The 14,863-nt window shown below is 43.9% G+C and overlaps 1 protein-coding gene across 1 annotated transcript; it reads right to left on the bottom strand.

Moving 5' to 3' along the window:
* Positions 1-3,633: 3,633 nt before the first annotated feature.
* Positions 3,634-6,641, bottom strand: mgp (matrix Gla protein). The gene is made up of 5 exons (XM_084036886.1): positions 6,518-6,641; positions 5,080-5,155; positions 4,925-4,954; positions 4,647-4,752; positions 3,634-4,204 (listed from the first exon to the last, which is right to left on the bottom strand). The coding sequence occupies exons 2-5, from the start codon at positions 5,138-5,140 to the stop codon at positions 4,048-4,050; spliced, it is 354 nt and encodes a 117-aa protein (XP_083893012.1). The 5' UTR covers positions 5,141-5,155; positions 6,518-6,641; the 3' UTR covers positions 3,634-4,047.
* Between the last annotated feature and the right edge of the window lie 8,222 nt (positions 6,642-14,863).

Raw genomic sequence — 14,863 nt, 5'->3', positions numbered from 1 at the left:
ACCATACTAGGTTATCATTGAGCTACACCCCTGATATTTCATGTCTGGAGGCTATTAGTAACAGATATACACTGTAGAAATTTTGAAGGCCACAGGTGAGATAGTTTTCCAGATATTGCCGTTTAAAAATGGCTTTTCAGAGTATGATGCCAAAAACCGTCTAAACTACCCTTCATTCAATGATGTTTCATGAGAAAACTATTGACAGTAGAGACCTAATATTTTGGATTTGTCCTATTAACAAGTGTCTTTGTACTCAATTTTTTTCAGGACATTCTGAGATGGTCAGGTGGGAGGTATTTGATGAAATGACACGGAATGACCCGACTGATAGTTTTCATCTAAATGTTTTCCATTGATCCATAATGAAAGTAATCATTAATGGTTCAAAACGGGCTCTCCTGCACACTAATGAATGAGTCACAGGGGGACATTTTTGTACTTTTAATAACATTGGATTTCTGTGAATTTACTTCCTTCACTGCTCCTCAGTTGGTAGTTCCACAAGGGCCAACATCATATTAATTAGAAATACTGATATATATATATATATATATATATATATATATATATATATATATATATATATATATATATATATATATATTGTTATTTTGAAGTTTTTATTTAACAATTTAAACGGGGCTGTAAGGACAGATTAGTCGGCCTGATGACGTTTTGTAGTCTTATTTAGCCACTTTTAAAGACACGGAGGAGCTTCACGCTTCACAAGAGAGGCCTGTCCTGGTGTATTTTATGTGGTAACCAAACGTTATAATATCTTAAGTCTGTTTTAGACACAGACCGTGTTTCAGGCATCTAAACAAAAACAAACATTCAAAAGTCCCATTGCTCCGAGACGGAAGAAACCTCCAGTAATAATTAGAAACACGAGTTTATGGTCTCAGTTGTTCCTTCGGAGTCAAAGCAGCACGACGTTCATTTAGTAAATATCTGTTTCTTTCGGAGTAAAGTTTAATATAAACGTGGATGTGGTTCGTGTGTTACCTTGTGTTGCCTGACAGGTCGCTACCACGCTGTTGTCCGGTCTGGAAGCAGGTGTTTTCAACTTTAACCCTTTCACTACGGAAGGCGATTAGGGCCATATTCGCAGTCTTTTAACGTCCGAATTCAGATTTTAATCTCATAATTCTGATTTTCCCCCTCAGAATTCTGCAGAGGTGTCAAAACTACAGACGGTTAGTAGTAGTAGGCTACTGTAGCACTGATTCAACTATTTCACTCAAGTAAAAGTAAAAAGTACAGGCTCTCAAATGTATTGAAAGTATAAAGTATCTGCTTGAAGGACATTTTACTGGCTGTTTTTTATGTTTTTGCAAGGCTAACCAACTGTTGCATCATTAATAATAACAACAATAATCCATAATTCACCTCAATGCATTAAAAGTAACAAGTCTGTTTTGAAAATGTGAGTAGAAAGCACAGATATTTGTTTTAAAATGTAGGGAGTAAAAGTAAAAAGTTGTCTGAAAAATAAAGTACAGATACCTGACATTTCTACTGAGGTACAGTAACTCCTGGTAAACAGGGACATCTAGTGGTCACACCTTGTCAGAGCAGTTCTCAGAGAGCGTCATCCAGGTCAATAGGTCATAAAAGAGCACACACAGCAGAGTTTCATTGTGTAAAACAACAAGCAAGGAAAATCATCTGTCGTGGTTTGGTATCTAATGGGGGATTGGTTCCTAGTCAGCGGTGTAGGCGGCAATGATACCAGCCGTGTCCATCGGGTCCACACACTTCTCTCAGGCTGAGAGAGAGAGAGAGAGAGAGAGAGAGAGAGAGAGAGAGAGAGAGAGAGAGAGAGAGAGAGAGAGAGACTCACAGTGCATGTTAGATTAAAAAACCCAAACTTAGATGATGTGAAAGCAGAGGAGGTGTGAAATACCTCTCCAGCTGGTTCAGGGTTAACTCTTCTGCCTCTCCACAGCGGAGACCTGCTCCCTACAAACAAACCTGCACATCATGCACATTAGACATAACTGTTATTACTGGATTCATGGCATCTGGTAAATTAACGGAAATCTAATGCATGGCGAAGATTCAACGTGTAAACTGCAACTCAGCAGAAATCACGTTTTGTGTTAAACCACATGGAAAAAAATACTCTGCCACTAAATCTTACCCTCCTGAGTAGAGTTGTCAGCGGGCTGGGAGCCAGCGGAGGCATCTGTCAGACGTGAGAGGGGGAATATGAATATTAACAACATATTCTCTTGGATTTGTATTATTTGCAATTCAGGAAATGTGGCTCTTTCAAGTCGTTGTCTTTAGTGAAGCCAGTAAAAATAAATCCGTTGATCATGACCTTTATTTGTTTGCATATATGGAGGCACAAGAGAAATAAGCATCTGTTAAAAGGTTGTTTTGAACACATTGTTTAAGTCATTTTAGCTGCTTGGAAACCCGATTTCTTCTTCTATATCTTGAAATAGATTTTTTTTTTTTAGAAATATAAAAAGAAACTATAAATAAATGAGAGATATGTAATGGTGTGAAATCACATCACTGGACTGCTAAAATGTGTGGGATGCAACGCCAGCTGGCAGCCTGCAGAGGTCACAGTTTCACTGCTCAGCCACACGTTTACATGCCAGGTCATTAAGTGCACACAGCAGAGAAAAGTGTGTATCACCAAACCCAGAAGGGAAAAACCCCCGTCCCACATCATGTGTCATGACCGCGGTGATTTCCAAGAGCGAGAAAGCGACATTTAGAAACAAACCCAGCGTGTTTGAAGATTTGTGGGAGGGAAATTTGAAACGTGGAAAGATTATTCTTGCCAAAAACAAGTGCGTGGTTTGCCAATAAAATGGTGGTGGGGAAGCTACACACAGTGGAGTGGGACATGTTAATTTAATTTAATTAAACACAGCTTCGCCACTTAAAGGCTGTTTTTGTCATCTTTTTTTTCATAAAAACATGTAATTATTTATATTTTAATTAGAAAGGGAACATTACAGCTAAAGTTGATGCTTAAGAACTTCCCTAATTTACGATGAGAATATTTTTTATTTTGTTTTTCTTGTTGTTTTTTACTGACTTCTGGATTGGTCCTTGACAGTCGTCTACGAGATGTAATTTGACCGTCTGGGTCGATGTTGGTGCCTTAACAGACCTCAAGGATTCAACCCCAGGACAGCTTTAACTGTGCAATCATGAATTACACGGATTCCTCCTGAGACGACAAGAAACCAGATCACTTCAGATCCTCCTCGGCATGTGACTGTGCTGCTTGGAGCTCTTTGTCACGTCTTCGAGGTCTAGTGGTTCCACCAAACACACATTTCCTCACAAAACTTCTCAGAAAGCCTAATAATGATTAACAAGAAAGAACACAGCATTTCACAGCAGAATGTTTTTCTCCTTTCCAAACCCATTAATCATCTCACAAACCATTGGCCTCGACTAAATAATGGCATATGAAGCAGAACGTATATCTAACAAAATGTTGCTGAAGTTCTTTTTTTTTATATTTTCCTGGCTGTTCTCAAAAGTTCCACAAATAAGGAAAATATATTATATATTGGCTCATATGTTAAAATATTACATCTAACATTAAACATATGCAAACACTGCTCACACGCCCACGTGGCAAAGAAATTGCATAAACAGGATTAAGACAAAACTTTATTTATATATTTCATTTCAAAGCAATGTAAATAATCAGTGACAGCAGTGCTGGCCTGGGTAAATAGGTGGATAATGTGAGAAACGCTTAATGGATAGCGAGCAGAACACTTCACTCGTGCATATATATATATATCACATAAAGCTCATAACTGCTGTGAAGGTGTGATAATAGTGGATAACAGTTATCCTGAGATTACACAACGGCCATGGATTTCTACATGTGTAATGACGGGTTGTGAGATGCCTCTGGGTTTATAAAATGTGGGCTTTTTTATTTTCTAGGATTCATTTCACATCCAGAAGAGGCCACAAAAAAACAACCACGTTAATTATAGAAAAGTCGTGATATGTGGAACGAGGGAATCCATTCCCAGACGATGAAGATGAGGATTCTTAGTGCCGACGGGTCCCGGCTGGTCTCTGGGGTTGACTTTGGGCGCCAAAGAACTTCTGGTAGGCCTGCTGGAAGCCGTGGCTGTAGGCGTAGAAGCGGCAGCGAGAGTGGTCCTCGCAGATCTCTGCACGCCTCTCCGCTGGAGACTTTATCGACCTGGACACGAGGCAGAGCAGGGCAGATGTAATACAGAGGTGGACAAAGTTAAAGGTTGAGTCGGCCATTTGTAAAAAAACACTTTGAACGCATCGCCGAACTGATAAAGTCCCGCCCCCTTTGTTTAGACTCTGTTCAACATCGTTCAAGATCAGGAAGTAAGCATTGACAGACATTTCTCTGGCTGACTTAATGGATTCATTGCTATCAATGTGACGAGGATTTCATGGAATCCAACAGAAAGTCTGAATACAATCACCGACTCCACCTTTAAAGGGTTTAAATGCTGAAGCAGCTTCGCTTTGTTGACTTTGTTCTCACCTTCCAGCACATGTGGACGTTTAACAGCGTAATGAGGCTTAATGACTTCCTATAATGTGTGCATATGTACAATATAAAGGGCTATGTGCTGCGTGTGCACGTCTGTGGCTGCGTCTCCTACCTCATGAAGCTGTAATAGCTCGGGCCGTTGCCTCGGGGCGGGTGGAGCGCGTTCCCCCTCTGCGGCGTGATGAAGGAGTTGGCTTGGTTCGGAGGCACAAACAGATCTGGAGGCACACAGCTTTACTAGACAAACATCTCAACGGGGGCGAGGCTCGCCCGCGGTACAACTGACCTGCCTAAGAGGGTTGGGGACGTGTTAGTGAGGGGGCATCGCTGCGGAGCTTTGTTAGAATCGCATGCATGTTTTTCCAGGAACGAGAGACAACATTTAATCACCTTCAAGGGATTCTGAGCTTTCATGAGAGTCTACGGGAAAAACATGGAACAGGGTTAATCATAACTGATGATAAATGGGATGTTTTACACGTTATGAATGTGAATATATATCTAATGGCTGCTGAGTGAGTGAGGGTGTGGAGGAGCATCTGTACCGTAGCAGACGCAGAAAGAGACGGCGGCACAGAGTGCCAGAAAGTGAAGGAGGCTCCTCATCCTGGGGTTGTTTATCTGTGGAGGGGGAGGAAGGTGATTAATGCCAGCACCCAAAGAAGAGCTATTGGATAAGAAGGAGAAAATAAAGGGGGGGGCACAGATTTTGAAACTGCGGGTAAACAGGCATGAACCACAAGCAGGGAGAGGAGGCTGAGAGAGGCGGCGTTTCTAAATCTGCGCCCGTGGTTTCGTGTATATGACCTGCTGCAATGGATGGACAAAAAAAGATGATAAATATTCATGAGAGCAGATCATCACTGATCATCCAAAGCTCTCTTCGTTTTTTTCACCGCGCTTTAATCAAGGCCGGTACACAAACACCGCTCTGGAGCTGGAACCGCAGTTTGTCAGAGAAAAGCAGAACAAACTGTCGACTAAGAGCGTCCACACAGACTCAACGCAGGGAGATACGTGGTCATCATAGAGAGGTGGGGCTGCAGTACACACACACACACACTCCATTCACACATCTGCACTCGCATGCATAAGTGACCTAAGGTAAGGTGTGTGACACCTGTATAAACAGTAATGCTAAAAGCTCAACACACACACACACACACACACACACACACACACACACACACACACACACACACACACACACACACACACACACACACACACACACACACACACACACACACACACACACACATTATGTGCATGCCTGCCCTGCAGAAAAGCTTTCATCCCCATCTTCTGTTTGTGGGATTTGGACGAGATTCTGCTTCTGCAGCCCTCCTTTACCGTCAATAGCAGCTTTCATTATACACACCTGCACACACAAACACACACACACACACACACACTCGCACACTCACACACACTCACACACTCACACACTCACACACACACACACACACACACACACACACACACACACACACACACACACACACACACACACACACACACACACACACACAGCCCCTCAGGCATATCTTGGCTTACAGTCAGACTCACAGAAACAGAGCCTCGGGCCCAAAGTTCACAAAGACATCTAGTTGAGAGTGTGTGTGTGTGTGTGTGTGCGTGTGTGTGTGTGTGTGTGTGTGTGTGTGTGTCTACAGAGTTTTATGTGCGTCTGAGTCTTAGTGGGGGTCCTGGTGGGCCCAGCTCACTGGAAAAAGCCACAGGCATGATGCTGGGCACCAACCTGAGGCTACACAAGTTCTCTTTACACCGACAACTACTGTAGGCCTATTGTATTATATACTGGATGTTGAAGCAATATATACATACATAAATATATATATATTTTAAAAATACAAAAGTTCATCAGCTAATAAATAAATAAAATGAGCAGTTTTGTTTAAAAGATGCAAACTACTTCTACTTTCCGCCTGCCTTCATGATGACTTGTTTTAATGTACTTACCGTAAAGGATAACTGTGCAGTCTTGGAAATATCTCTCTGTGTGTGTATTTTCTCCCGAGGAATATTCCCTAATTCCTCACAGCGAGGCTTTTTATACTCACCTCTCTTCCCCCCACCCCTTCATTTCCACCCACTGCCTCCCCCTTATAGCCCTCGCCCTCTCTCTCCTTCCCTCCTCACACTATCAACCCTCTTTTCCAGCATTTAATCAGATTAGTATTAGCTCACTCTCTCCCACGCCTTCCCCGAAAAAAAACAAAAAAACAGGAGGTGACGGAAAGGCGAGGAGAAAAAACAAACAGGGGGTGAAGGGGGGAGACAGAGAGGTGGGTGAGGGAAGTCTGGCACGGGGACGGGGGGACATCCAACCTGCCTCATAGCAGGTACATGATAATATTCACTGCTGTTTGCCACCATGATACGAAAACACCGTACAACATGGACTGACTCTACTTTCTAAACCCCATATGTCTCACAAGGGAACACGATTGTTCAAAGGCAGATTTCAGAGGGAAATGTCCCTTTAACATTCAGGAATGAGAAGCTGTGACCTCACGTTGGTTCTGTTTGTGAGGATAAAAACACGTCACAACGTAACACAGTCACTTTACTCTCTGGCATGTTTTAACCGTTTCATGACTCAGCGATCAGCAGTGCACCGACGCTGAAGTCACTGTCAGACACAACAACATCCCCGTGGTGTATCTGAGGGTTACGTAACGCCACATCACGTTCGGCTGAGCCAGAACATCTGTGAATAGCTGTGTGAAAGCAGACCCTCGCCAACGGTAAACAAACCGGAATAAGGAGGACGGGCCATGCCAGGAATCAGCTGGAGTCAGACAGACAGATAAACATGGAGATGGAGATAACCCTCCGTCTGCAGATAAGAGAGAGAGAGAGATCCAGATGGAGCAGGGAGAGAGAGAGAGAGAGAAAGCACATGCTGGTGCAGTCTGGGATGTTTTTGGCACTGGGGCTGCAGACATATTCAGTCATATTGTTAACTCTGGAACCCCTGAGCAGATATTAAGTGTATGAATTTCCACAGGCCGATACCAGAAAGATGAAGCAGAGGGATTTTTTTTCTCCTTCAGAATTTGTTGCCAAACTTGAGAGGAGAGGTTGATGAGGAACGGTGGAGCGGGCGAGTGATTGCATGGAAATAACTAGAGATGTTTCACCCTCCCAATGTTCTCTCATGTTTGTGTTCTTTCTAAAGCTGCATGTCTGCTCTTCTCCTCGTGTACACCCCCCCCCCCCCCTCTCCTCTTTACCTCCACGCTACTTCAGTACTTTTCCCTTTCCTCACCCCCTCTTATGAAGTCCTGTTCTGACCAGCCGCCCCCTCAGCCTTTCCATGTCTACGCGGTGCAACAAAATATCCTGCTCTTGAGAAATGTCATGAATGCACGTAAGATGGTCTTGTTTTTTTTTGTAAGCACTGAAGTGTGCCGGAGGTGCAGATAAATGATAAATGAAAAACAGGAGGAAATGGAAAAACAGGATGGGAAGGGCCCGGCGGTGACTAACAAAGGGCACCTGTGCAGCACGTCTGGGCTGAGGAGAGAGGGAGGGGGGGTCACTATGGGAGCAGCAGCTGATAACAGGCCAAGGCAAGTAAGACGCTCTGTGACCTTAGAGGGGGGAAATGGCCGGATCAGACCCCGTTAAAGGCTGAGCATTGTGGTCGTCTGTGGGTGAAGGGCAGGATGGGGGGAAAGAATGAGAGTTTGGCGGGAAGCTTTACGCAGAAGTGAAGGAAAGTATGCGGATTTCATAACGAGGGCACAACCACAAATGTGTAAACCGCCCAAATAATGTCTGCGAAAACACAGATTCTAACCAGTCTGGACGGGCTGGTGTTTCCTCGGCGGTGGAGCAGGTGGACCGGCGGCTGCTGTGGCTGTCGGTTACTAAACAGACAACAACAACTCCCAAACAACGGTTATTTTATTTCTTAATGGTCATTGCTGTGAGTCACTTGATAAAAATTCAACTTGAAAACAGCAGATCAGTGACTGAGATAGAAAACATGATGTGAGGAGAGCTCTGTCTGTGTGATGAAGGACTGTCCTCCTCCTCCTCCTCCTCCTCCTCCTCTGATGGCCCTGCTGCTGTCCTGCGGCTGTGAATTTTGCCGTGTGAATGTCAACATGTCATCGTGCAGATTTATGGGTGTTGTATAACACCGGAGTCCTGCAGGACACACGGAAGTCTGTTTTTTGTTCCGCTCGGCCGATTTGATCTAAATCTGAGGGATTTGCATGCACACGGACTCATTCTATTATTATCTTCATTTTTGGGAAGTCAGTCGATTCGGAAGGCGGAGAAGGTTTTTCCTTCTTCATTTGTTTCATCAGGCCCAGCTCTCAGCTCCGTCCCCAAGAAAGATGATGAAGAAAACTCACAATGCTCTTATAATAAACATGAATTCGGCGCTGACATGTTTTCGGCAGGTTGTCCTCATGTTGAAGGGGAGAAGAACCCGAAGCATGAATCACTGTGTGAAAACACAAGGCATCAACAGACCCTTTGAACTTGGAGTTGCTGCGGGGTTGCATCGGCTTGCATAATGGTTCTTTTAACAAAGTTTCTTCAAGAAAAGAGGCAAAGACTTAAAGGAATAGTTCACCATTTTGTGAGATACATTTCCTACCCTGCTGGTAGGTGAGAGATCATGTTCCTTTGAACAGATTCATGTTAGCTGGCTCCCCCGTTTGCAGTCTTTACGCTAAGCTAAGCTAAGCTAAGCTAAGCTAACAAGCATGTTTCCCAAAATGTTGAACTGTTCCTTTAAATGTCTTTCATTCATACATCGTTGCAACTTGCAATCCATTAGCACAAAAATCAACCATATCTTCCTCCTTAAACATAACTAACCAACCAGTGCATGTTGTTTCCACTTCTATTAAGTTACTGCAACTCCTGCTCTTACGCGACTACGTAGAAATATCTTTGGATTGCTAATTCTGGCTGAATCAATGTTTAGGGGTGGATCTCAGATCCCGATCCACTAATGCCTCATGATATTTATACGCTCCCTTCATCCAGAGTGTCGTTCTCTCTAACAAATCCTCGAACTGCCTCGCTGATTGGTGGCGGGGTTGTGTGAGCGAGCTGGCTGAGCGCCGCGAACCGTCTCACCTCCTTTAAAGTCTCACCGCTGCAGCCAACCTGTCATTACAGAGAGATCACATAAGTCTGTATAATTCCAAAAAATATTGCAGTAATCTTGGGTTTAATCTCCAGTGAGGGAGAGGTTTCACAAGATGGTATACGTTCATCTGCAGCCCACGCAGGAATCACACCGATGCTGCAGGGAGGCACGCTTCTGTAGGAGAAGCAGGAGTTTTCTATTGGATTTTAGATTATTGAGGAAAATAAAGTCATCTGTTTAACCTTCACCACTTTTATGTCTTTTGTAGAATGAATACAATCGGCAGCCGTAAAAGAAAGAGCTAACGTTGGGCCATAAAGCATCTAGACCACGGTCGGGCGTGTGGGTGCGATCATGAACACAGCGAGGCTGTAAAAGCAGACTCGTTGCCGTGGTGATGTTTTGCAGACTCATTTAGCAACCGCATTTTTTAAAAAGACACTTAAAGCTTCAAAAATGCCCGAGGGGTATTTACTGACTATAAACTCTGATGCATAGCTGCTTCTAACTTATTTCATGTCGATCGAGAATTCTCGATATAAAAACCCGCAACGACCGGGATTTAGATGTTGTTGCTTTGGCATGTGAGCTGTTAAATTCTAAACGCAAACTCAATTCATTAACCAGTCAATGATCGGGGTCAATTCAGGAGATGTTGCACATGTGTGTGTGTGTGTGTGTGAGAGAGTGTGTGTGTGTTTCTGCACAGCTCCTTATAATCTGCTTCTATTTCTCATAAGAACACTATCCAACTTTTTCCTTTTTCTGCTGTTTGCTTTGGTGGCCCGCTGCTCTTCTGTGGTGCCAACTCTAACAAACTGACCTGCAGGGCATGTGACCAGCACCCACCCACTCCTGTCAGGAATCTCACACTCACACACACACACACACACAGACACACACACACACACACACACACACACACACACACACACACACACACACACACACACACACACACACACACACACAGCATCAGATAGCATCCACAAACAGACAGCACAAACAAGCGGATCACGGCCGGCGGCTCCGTTTATGAAAGCCACACGAGTGCAGGAATATGAGAAGCTCCGTCTGCCGTGAAGGAATTTCCTCGAATCGAGTTTCCTCCCAATGATTGTTATGCTCGACCACAAACACACAAACGACCCGCAGCAATCTGTTCATCTCTAAAAACGAAGCAACTCCATCTTTTCATCTATGCTCTGCCTTTTTAGCTATGTCTCTCGTTCCTTTTCAATTTTACCTTTCTTATCATCTCAGAAACGTCCCCTCCCTCCACCTCTCCGTTTAAAAGGAAACAAAACTCTGCCTCCACTATTGCTCTGCATACTTTGCTCTTGGCCATGCATCCCTGCTAAATGTTACAGCTGGGCTTCTAGCAGATTAAGTATGGGAGAATGTAAAAGTAAGAATATAACTCAACTCAACTAGAAGTTTCATGTGCCTTTTGACCAATAGGAAGCTGTCTAGACAGTGCCGACCTCTGAGGGCCCAAAAGGGAGGATGCTATCATAGCTTATTAGTTATGTTGCAATATTCACTTTTATTTAACCTTCTCTGTGGGATTGTGAAGTAATGAGCATAGGAGGAATGGTTAGTTGTTAAAAATACGCCTTTTAAATTAACTGTGTGAACATTTCGGTTGCTCGTTGCACCAATCAAGCAAATTGGTGCAACGAGCAAACGGCACAGAGGGAGAGATGGCATCAAACCAAACAGCTCATTTTGCAAAATGCAAATCCTCCTCACACATAATCAAAAATGTAATTTAGTCGTCACCATAAAATGTGTGCACATGTTGGCAACGGAAGTGCTGTTTTGGCCTCTCTGGGTGAGTTAGCGAGCTTTAAACATTACATTAAAACAGTTTATTCTACACAATCCCAAATCACACACACACACACACACACACACACACACACACACACACACACACACAGACACACACACACACAGACACACACACACACACACACACACAGACACACACACACACACACAGACACACACACACATCATTATCATCATGTTTACAAACTGTGAAAGGGTCCATATACGCCTTCACATCACACACACATGACATCACACTCACCAACATTAGCAACATGTGCATATTAATGACTGTTTACCTAATTAACATACGTTACCATGGCAGCAGCTTCCACAATAACATCAGTTGGCACGGCGGCCGTAAAAGCTAAATTATAACTGAAGACTTTTTAAGTGATGATGATGAAGTTTAAGGTTCTCTACTCTCTATTGTGCCTCTTGACCAATGGGTGGTTGAGGTAGGCTGTGAGGTCCAATGAGGTTAAGGTAAAGGTGAGAGACAGGAAGTCACCATGAAGCCACCAGACTTTCGACTTTCTGATGTGAGGGGTCCTTTAAACAGCCACACTTACAATAACTCTCCTCAACCATTTGTACTTTTCACCTTTTTTTCTGTCATATTTCCAATATTCTGTAAATTCCAGCTTGTCATCCACATTTGACGGCATTTCATCTCTTTGTCCGTTTCTTCTCTCCCTCTATGGTTCTTCTCCGTTTGCGGTTGTCAGAAGCGTTCAGTGTAATCACGTGTGTGCAGCCACTAACACGACCGGCCGAGAGATGAACCGACACGTCGCCTCCGACTGAGCGTTGACACGCAGGCAGCCGGAGTCCGGGGTGACAGGGAGCCACGGGGCCGCCGATGTACCCAACAACCCCTTCAGCTCCGTTCAGACTCACGTTCCCTCAGCTGTCATCTTATTTTAGCGTAGCGCTGTCGTGGAATCCAGTACAAGAGCTTTATCCCCGAATGACCACGACGTTCCATCATCTCGAGTCCTCGGTTCCTTAGAGAGTTCATTTTCAAGTTCATTTTCAGAACTTACAAACGCAAGTTTTTCTGATTTCAAGTCGTGACTTGAACTGTCGCTCTCCTGGGTTGAATTTAAAGCTATGGTCTACGATTTGGAATAAAAAAAATCCATTCAGTCTATCAGCCGTAGGCCTGCATAGAAATTGACCAATGGGAGCCATTGCTCCGGAAGGCTCCCATTGGCTCGTACCCTCCAACCAATCTCCTCGTCATCCCGTCTCGTCGAATCGTGGAACACTGAGGGGAGGGGTTTGGTTGGGGGGGGCGGGATGCTTTTTTCAAATCTGTCTCAGAGGCTCAACTGATTTTCAGGATGTAGACCATAGCTTTAATATGTAGCTAATGTTAATCCAACCTGATTTTTAAAGCCTGGCATTATTTTAAAAGTTGATTCAACACTTTCACAATGAATAATTCAACTTTGAGATTAAGTTTAGTTAAGTTGCATATATGGAGCATATATATATTTTTTTAACCATGCTGTTAGCGATGCTGAGATTTAGCTCAGGCACAGACACACAGAGCTCTGTGCATGTTTTAGTGTGATATTGTGAGTTGAAACATTGATAAATATTGGACTTACATGTGTCAGGAACATGACACAGCACATGAGAAGTTGATGAACTGATTGTATATAAAGGTTCTGCTGCTTTGAGTTTGTGTGTCTGCCCCCTTGTGGTCAAAGAAAGAAGCTAGACATCACAGATACACAAATCATGGACTGTATGCCAAAAACCAAATCAATTAGAGGTTTTCATGGTGGAATATAACATGTCACGGTCTGCACCGACCTGTATTGGTATATTATAACGAAAGCTATTATGCATAAGCTGAGGCCTTAGAGGAGCCTCTATCCATACCTGTAGCTAAAGCCCACATCTTATTATTACGACGATGGCGAGGATTAGAAGTCCACGCTGAGAGCTCTAACCACTAAAAGCACAAACTTTATTCAAAGGCTCTGGTATGCGTGTAGTGAGGGTGTGGGCGTGAAACCATAGTGATCCGTCCTCGTTCACCCTCTCAGCCACAGTGACAGGCTGAGGAGGCAAGAAGAGGCTTTCACCTGCAACACTGCTCTGCTGAGCAACACTCATCTGCCCTCTACAGGTGTAAAAGAGTGCCTGCAGTATCCTGCAGTCTTTACTCTACTGTTTGTGTTTGCACTAGATGGATGGATGGACAGATTTGTCTTTTCCCATTGCTTCTGGTCTAATGGCTGCTTAAGTTCCTGTATTATTGCATCCTCTCCTTCCTCAGCAAATTAAAGAAGTAAGTAAGAACCTCGTGAGCAGGGGAGGTCTCGCGTTTTGCCATATTTCGGGTCCTCCACTCATTTGAAACCAACATATGAATGGATGTATTCATGCGAGTGCTACGTACACTTCAGTTCCCACAATTAGCTACATGAAAGCGTCTCCTCATGAATCCTCTTCGGAGACCATTCCTCAGAGCGTTTCCGTTTGTCTCTGGACTTCCAAGCTATTAAGCTCTACGAGAGCCTCGCTGTTAGTCCGTCTCTCTGGAGCTTCCGTGACCTCTCCCTGACTGCCTGAGAGCAGCTAAGACTGGTAATGAGATATTAGCCCTGACAGCGGGACAGGGGCGGAGGCAGAAAGTGCACTTCCCTCATCTCTTCTCCCGGCTTCTCTCTGAACATTTACCTCCCGTCACTGTCTTCGTTTTTCCCTTTCGTTGTTCTCCCTTCCCCTCGTATAGCTCCGTGTCTCTTCGTGTCTCGTCCTGACACCGTCGGTCTTTCTTCCACCATCCTTCGCTGCTGATGCCGTGTGTCGGACTCAAGTGAAGCCTCCACCTCGGCTCCACATGCCTGCAGCTCGAGGAGGCTGTCTAACTTTACTTTGGTGTGTTAGGAGACAAAATACACCGAAGTAGAGTTGTGTCAGAGATGTGGTACATAACGGAGGGCATCATTCATTTTTTGGAGCCATATTTTTCTTGCGTTTTTGGTAATTTCACACCTCTCTGTTTTGTGTGTGTTTGTGGTTGTTTTGTGTCTCTATTTGCATAATAATACAGAAATATTATTGGCAACCCCCAAAATAGACAGGAAGGCATATTCTACTTTATACAGCAGCACACTCTGATTTACATTGATTTACTGATTTTACTGTATTTAAGTGAAATATTAGTGTTGTGCAGCTGTAATATGAAGGACAAAAATGTGCAACATATCATATATTGGGTTGGAATTAGACGGCACAAAGTCCTGATTAAAAGGATCTATATCATATCTGGCCCCGACTCCCAGTGTGCTCTGAGGTCACACGGTTCATTCTCTGCTTTAAAAACTTCTCGG

The sequence above is a fragment of the Eutrigla gurnardus genome (assembly GCF_963514095.1).
Source record: "Eutrigla gurnardus genome assembly, chromosome: 20".
Classification (NCBI taxonomy): Eukaryota; Metazoa; Chordata; class Actinopteri; order Perciformes; family Triglidae; genus Eutrigla; species Eutrigla gurnardus.
This window is presented reverse-complemented; position numbering and strand designations above follow the sequence as displayed.

Bases quoted from the DNA above. Each gene is read 5' to 3' on its own strand.
- mgp (XM_084036886.1), bottom strand. From the start codon at position 5,140: ATGAGGAGCCTCCTTCACTTTCTGGCACTCTGTGCCGCCGTCTCTTTC. The intron at 4,955-5,079 runs GTACAGATGCTC...TTTTTCCCGTAG, and splicing joins CTCTTTCTGCGTCTGCTACG to ACTCTCATGAAAGCTCAGAA. The intron at 4,205-4,646 runs GTAGGAGACGCA...CCTCGTGTCCAG, and splicing joins AGCTATTACAGCTTCATGAG to GTCGATAAAGTCTCCAGCGG.